The 6,578-nt window shown below is 32.6% G+C and overlaps 1 protein-coding gene across 1 annotated transcript in view; it reads right to left on the bottom strand.

The window, feature by feature from the left end:
• Positions 1-1,266: 1,266 nt before the first annotated feature.
• LOC134688174 (uncharacterized) overlaps positions 1,267-6,578 on the bottom strand; it is a 30,325-nt gene continuing 25,013 nt past the window's right edge. Inside the window, exons 5-8 of the mRNA XM_063548645.1 lie at positions 5,503-6,321; positions 4,611-4,813; positions 2,201-2,269; positions 1,267-1,389 (exon numbers count right to left, since the gene is read on the bottom strand). Coding sequence (XP_063404715.1) covers positions 1,267-1,389; positions 2,201-2,269; positions 4,611-4,813; positions 5,503-6,321 — 1,214 coding nt within the window. The remainder of the gene's footprint in view (positions 1,390-2,200; positions 2,270-4,610; positions 4,814-5,502; positions 6,322-6,578) is intronic.

Genomic DNA, 6,578 nt, shown 5'->3' with positions numbered 1-6,578 from the left:
ATTGATACCCACGAATTAAAGTACTTTTACAGTAATTACTTCCATGGAAGCCATGTTTGCCTGAGTGCAGGAGGTGGTGGGATAAATAAATAGCCCGGAAAAGACTTGAAAATTGGTGTTTTCTGCTCTTGGTTAATCATCACACAGGATTTTAAGGACTGGTCGACTCAACTACAAGTAATAAGTAGACGAATTACCAATTTTCTATAGGCTTGGTAACCAGAATTCCACAAACCTCAAATTTAAATATCCACAAAAAATATATGTTTTCCTCAATACACGAAAATTGATATCCCAAAAATAAATGAATCCACAGTAAGAGAAACTGACCAAACCATGTAAACTTTATTTTAACCAGAGAAGCATGAAGATGAGATAAAGATTAGATGAACCCTACCAGATAGACATGTTCACCTCACAATTATTCCATGCTTTAACCTTATACATAGTTGACATATTGTTTATAGTACATTTGTATCTTTAAACAAACTTAAGATTGACTTGAATTACGCCAGACTGACATGTGCATCATAGAAATATTTCCATACACCATATAAAGTTCACCTATTGCATACAGTATAAAAAAACCAGACCAAATACAAAAAATAACTTTAACCACTCAACCATAAAAAATGAGGTCATGGTTAGATGACACCTTACAGCAATATAGTCCACATATTGGGTACAGTATCTGAGATATGGACTTGACCACGAAATGTTTACCTTGTTCACTGAGCTATGAAATAAGGTGGAAGTCAAGTGAAAACTGTCTGCCAGTCATGAGGGCATAGCAAGGTATGCAATTACCAAATATAGTTATCCTATTACTCATAATAAGAGAGAAATTAAGTTAACAAAAAATCTGAACTTTTTTTTCAAGTATTAAACCAGTGGCGGATCCAGAGGGGGGGTTCCGGGGGTGCGCACCCCCCCTTTATTTTTGCCGATCAATGCATTTGTATCGGGACATATGTTTTGCACCGCCCCTTTGCCCTGGGTTAGCACCCCCCTTTCGAAAATTCCTGCATCCGCCCCTGTTAAACTGAACCATAAAAATGAGTTCAAGGACTGTGGACATGTAAACTTCATAACATAAGACATCTTCTATAAAAAGTATCAAGCTTCCAGTTCTTCTACCTTCTGAAATATTAAGCTTTGAAGAAGTTAATGCTGCCACTGCAAGATCAATATCTTTATGTCTTGCTTTCTGCAACAGAAGTAGTATGCCCAACAAAAACACATAAATTCCACATTAAAATGATTTTATTAAATAAAAGTATGAATCTGTCTTAACTTTGTGTAAATGTCTACTATTGTTCTCCTACAAACATCTGATGAACCAGTATTAACATTATCCTCCTCCAGCTGCTGTAGCTCCGTCAGTAACTCCTGGAATAAATCATATAACTTTTTAAATACTCAGTTTATTATCAACAGGAAAATATACATCCAATATCCATTGAAAAATAAGTTGGGAATATGTCAATGGGTCAATGCCTGAGCTTGCATAGCATATAAAGTTATAAAAGGAATTTACTGAAAAATTTTAAAAATGAATCCACTAAAATTCAAACCTGATTCGTATTATGTGGTAATAAGCATTGTGTATAACGGAAGTACATAACATTCGGTTGAGGATAACTTAAGTTGGAGAACGCAAACAAAAAAATCAGCAATTGTTCCATTTGTAAAGGGACATAACTATAGAATGGTTAAAGTGACACCAACAAAATTCAAACTTGATCTGTGTTTTGTGGTAATAATCATAGTGTATAAGTGTTATAACATTTGCTTGGGGCACACTATTTTAGATAACAGAAATCAATTTAGGAATGTACAGATGGTCGAGGGTGGAACCTATTAAACCCTCCATTATGGTGGAGGCTTGAAAACTAAATAGTAACAAAAACATTACTTGGTAGGGAAGCAGCAAATACTTTTAAATAAGTTTTTTAAGACTTAAGTTTGGCACAGCCAGGCATTGAACCCTTTAATCCAACCCTAAGACATGAATTTATAAATGTAGTTTGCATTGATGTTTGTATACGTGTGTAGACCCTAAAAGCAATTTTTCATTATGTATTCAATTCCTAAATTATTAATACATGTACCAGATATTATCCAAAGGAGACCTGTTGGGTCTGTACTAATAGACATTAACATTACACTTATGACACCTGTAGTAAATTAACAGTCTTACCTGATGAAGTTTTAATTTTGTTTGAATTGAAGTCATGGTGAAATTTTTTTCTGTATTCTTGTCAAGACCCTAAAATAAGAAGAAAACACTTTGATGACTACATAGCATTGTAAATAATTATTCAGTGTTGATATTCTAATAGGGGCACTTCATTGGTAATGATTGCAGAAAACTACTATTACACCTTAATTTCAAAATTTTGTGCTTTTCTGATAGATTTGTATTTTACATTTTTTGTGTGTGTTTTGTTATATTTCTGCCATGATTAACAAGAGGCTCTCAAGAGCCTGAATCGCTCACCTTAATTCTTTTGGTTAAATCTCTCATCAATGATTATTTTGGCTTTTCAATTTATTTAAATGGTTTTTGGATCTTTCTATTTTCTTCAAAAGCCAAAAAAAATAATAATTTTCTCCTATGTTCTATTTTAGCCATAGGAGCTATGTTTCTTGACATACAAGGAAATAAAATATAAAATTTATACTAGATACTCTGAAACTCATTTAGCCTAAGTTTGGCTGAAATTAATACAGCAGTTTCAAAGGAGAAGATTTTTAAAAGTAAGTCAACATGATGAACAAATTGTGAAAAAAGTCTTTAAAGGGCAATAACTCCTTAAGGGGTCAATTGACAATTTTGGTCAAATTGACTTAATTGAAGATCTTACTTTGCTGAACATTATTGCTGTTTACAGTTTATTTCTATCTATAATTATATTCAAGATAATAAACAAAAACAGCAAAATTTCATTAAAATTATCAATTTAGGGGCAGCAACCCAACAACAGGTTGTCTGATTCATCTGAAAATTTCAGGGCAGATAGATCTTGACCTGATAAACAATATTACCCAACGTCAGATTTGCTCTAAATGCTTTGGTTTTTGAGTTATAAGCCAAAAACTGCATTTGACCCCTATGTTCTATTTTTAGCAATGGCGACCATGTTTGTTGATAGATCGTTACTTCGGATACAATTTACAAACTAGATACCCTAAGGAACATTCAATTAAAGTTTGGAAGTATTTGGCCCAGTAGTTTCAGAGGAGAAGATTTTTGTAAAAGATTACTAAGATTTACGAAAAATGGTTAAAAATTGACTATAAAGGGCAATAACTCCTAATGGGGTCAACTGACCATTTCCGTCATGTTGACTTATTAGTAAATCTTACTTTGCTGAACATTATTCCTGTTTACAGTTTATCTCTATCTATAATAATATTCAAGATAATAACCAAAAACAGCAAAATTTCCTTAAAATTACCAATTCAGCGGCAGCAACCCAACAATGGGTTGTCTGATTCATCTGAAAATTTCAGGGCAGATAGATCTTGACCTGATAAACAATTTTACCCATCGTCAGATTTGCTCTTAATGCTTTTGTTTTTGAGTTATAAGCCAAAAACTACATTTGACCCCTATGTTCTATTTTTAGCAATGGCGACCATGTTTGTTGATAGATCGTTACTTCGGATACAATTTATAAATTAGATACCCTAAGGAACATTCAGTTAAGTTTGAAAGTATTTGGCCCAGGAGTTTCAGAGGAGAAGATTCTTGAAATAGTTTACGACGACAGACGACGGACGACAGACGACTGACGACGACGGACGCCAAGTGATGGCATAAGCTCACTTGTCCCTTCGGGATAGGTGAGCTAAAAAGGCAGGGATTTAGGATCTCATAGAGAAGTTCAAATTCGTCCATACTTTTTAGCGAGTCTGTCAAAGCTTCATTCAGGTTGTGGTGTAATACCACTATTGATTTTCCCCAATTACTTTTTGTTCAATTTGCACTTTTAAAAAAATGTGCAGAATTTATCTTTGTTTTCAAAAAAATAAATACTTGGCATGAGGAAAGATTTATTCTGCCCAGTACCATAGAAAAAATTACACACAATTTTCATTGCATTGTATAAGAAAATAACTATCACTGGAACTTAAACAATCAAGTTTCACCCTTTTACTTCCTGTGTACAAGCTTTAAATTAGCAACCTCAAGTTTCCAAAATATTCTACAGAAACACCAAATAAAAAATAATGGCGGTTTGAAACAACTAAGATATTTGTCTATGGCACAGATATTTTTTAATGCAATGAAATGTAGGATAAATTTCCTACAACTGTCAAATTCAAGGGAAAATTTTGTTTCCTCTCCTTTTTCCAATGCAACCAGAAGTGACGTATTATTTTTTTGTGGTATTACACCTTAGTGTTGAAAGTCTTATCTTAATATAATTACTATTATGTGATTTTTGAGAATTGAGTGTTTATAGCAAAACTTGATCTATGGATTGAATGGACATAAGTTACATAACTCTATAATTACATATAACCTGTCTAATATGGCCAGTCTGATTGCTGTATACATAATGGCCACTCTGTGTATTGAGTGGAAATAACTATATAATTACCTGTAATCTGTCTAATATGGCCAGTCTGATGGCTGTACATAATGGTAGGTCTGTAGACTGAAGGGAGATAACTATTTGGTCCTCGATACTGACATCAACATGGACTTTACTCCCACCACAGACTGATAATGTAAGAGCTTTGTCACTGATGTCAGAAATCTGGTCAGAGTCCTCGAGAAGATATCTCAATATGGCAGGTTCATCTACAACAGATATTATAGTATTATTAATTTGTATATTTTAACTAACCCTAATTTAATTCTTCAGGGACAATCACATTCACATATTAAAATATATTTTTGAAGGTAGATAGAAAATGCAGATACCAAACGTTATACTGCACTGTTGTTTTTAGTATGTATATATATCAAAACGGCAATACTTTGTGAGTCATCTTATTATTTTTAGGATATTGTTAAAAAAAATTAAAGTATATATTATGATGGAATATTTGAAGAAAAAAATGTACCGGTACACTAAAAAAACAAAAAAATAATTGAAATAACAACTTATATGTCATGTATGTTGTTATTGACAAAGTAACAATATGATATCTATAAAATTTCAAATATGACAAAAATGGTTGGAAATTAATAAAATAACAATTATAGCCTTTGTATGAGGTCAATATATCAAACCAAAGAAGTGTATTGACCTTGAACTTCACCCTCAGTCAATGTACTTCTTTGGAAGTTCTTTCAGGTCAGTATATCCTTGTATTGACCTCACACATAGGCTATAACTGTATAATATTACATTAGTATTAGAGAGATCTGGCTAGATTCCTGGAGAAGATATACAATTCAGTTTGTCATGTCTTTCGTCTTGTACTGTTAAAATTTTAAAACATTTTATATAAATAACAAAAAAGTATTGCTGATGAATAAATTACCTTTTCCCACTCTACTGATTTCTCTCTGATTCAGTATATCTAGTGGTTTATGTATGAGTAATGTTACTGGATCATGAACAATTTCTCCACTATTGTCAGCATTCTGTAGACACTTTGCTATTGGTCGACTTAAAGCTAAGTCTCTCACTCCATTTTTATGATCTAACACTGGTTCATTCATAAACTTTTTCTGGTGTTTTTCATCCCCAATAAAATAAATGATGTCTACAATTTTTGAAGTTAAAAACACTGGTAAAATTACAGCACAATCAGTATTGTTAATTATGTCCTTTGGAATTTCCAACTGAAGCTGAATTTGCACCTTATAAGGGAGATAAACATTCTGATCAGATAAAACAGTCGAGATTGCAATGCATTCATTTAGTTTTAATCCTTTGTGCAGATTAAACAAGACTGACTTTGTTAAACTTGATTCTATATGCTTCACTGACATAACAAGGTTCCAATCTGATGAAAAGTAAACATTGCCACAATTAGTTAATTCATAGTTCAATTCAAACTCTAAAGAATGCGGTAAATATCGCAAAGTAAATTTATGTTTAAAAAGTTGATTATTCCCTTCCATACAAATTAAAAAGTTAGCAACACTAAGTTGGCTGATAAAAGTGTGATGAGCTTTTCCTAAAGCAGTCAATTTTTCTTTTTCTATATGACATTTTTCCAGGTTAACTAAAACATCTTTGATCTGCTGTCCAGGATTGTCTCCCCCTGGATGCTGTTTATCCTTCTCAATCTTTCCTGGACTAACAACACAACATTGACCAGATTTGGTTTGATAGAAAAGAAGACAGGGAGTACCTGTAACATAAAATTAAAAGTAATTAGTTTATATACATACATGTACATGTGAGTACATTGTAAACAAAAAATAAATATGTATACAGTATAAATGTACATTATATAGGAAGATGTGGTATGAGTGCCAATGAGACAACTCTCCATCTGAGTCACAATTTGTAAAAGTAAACATTATAGGTCAAGGTATGGCCTTCAACATGTAGCATTTCAAACATGAGCATCCCATCACATGTTTTGGCGTTTGTTAGTTCATTATT

The sequence above is a fragment of the Mytilus trossulus genome, chromosome 10 (genome assembly GCF_036588685.1).
Source record: "Mytilus trossulus isolate FHL-02 chromosome 10, PNRI_Mtr1.1.1.hap1, whole genome shotgun sequence".
Taxonomy (NCBI): Eukaryota; Metazoa; Mollusca; class Bivalvia; order Mytilida; family Mytilidae; genus Mytilus; species Mytilus trossulus.
This window is presented reverse-complemented; position numbering and strand designations above follow the sequence as displayed.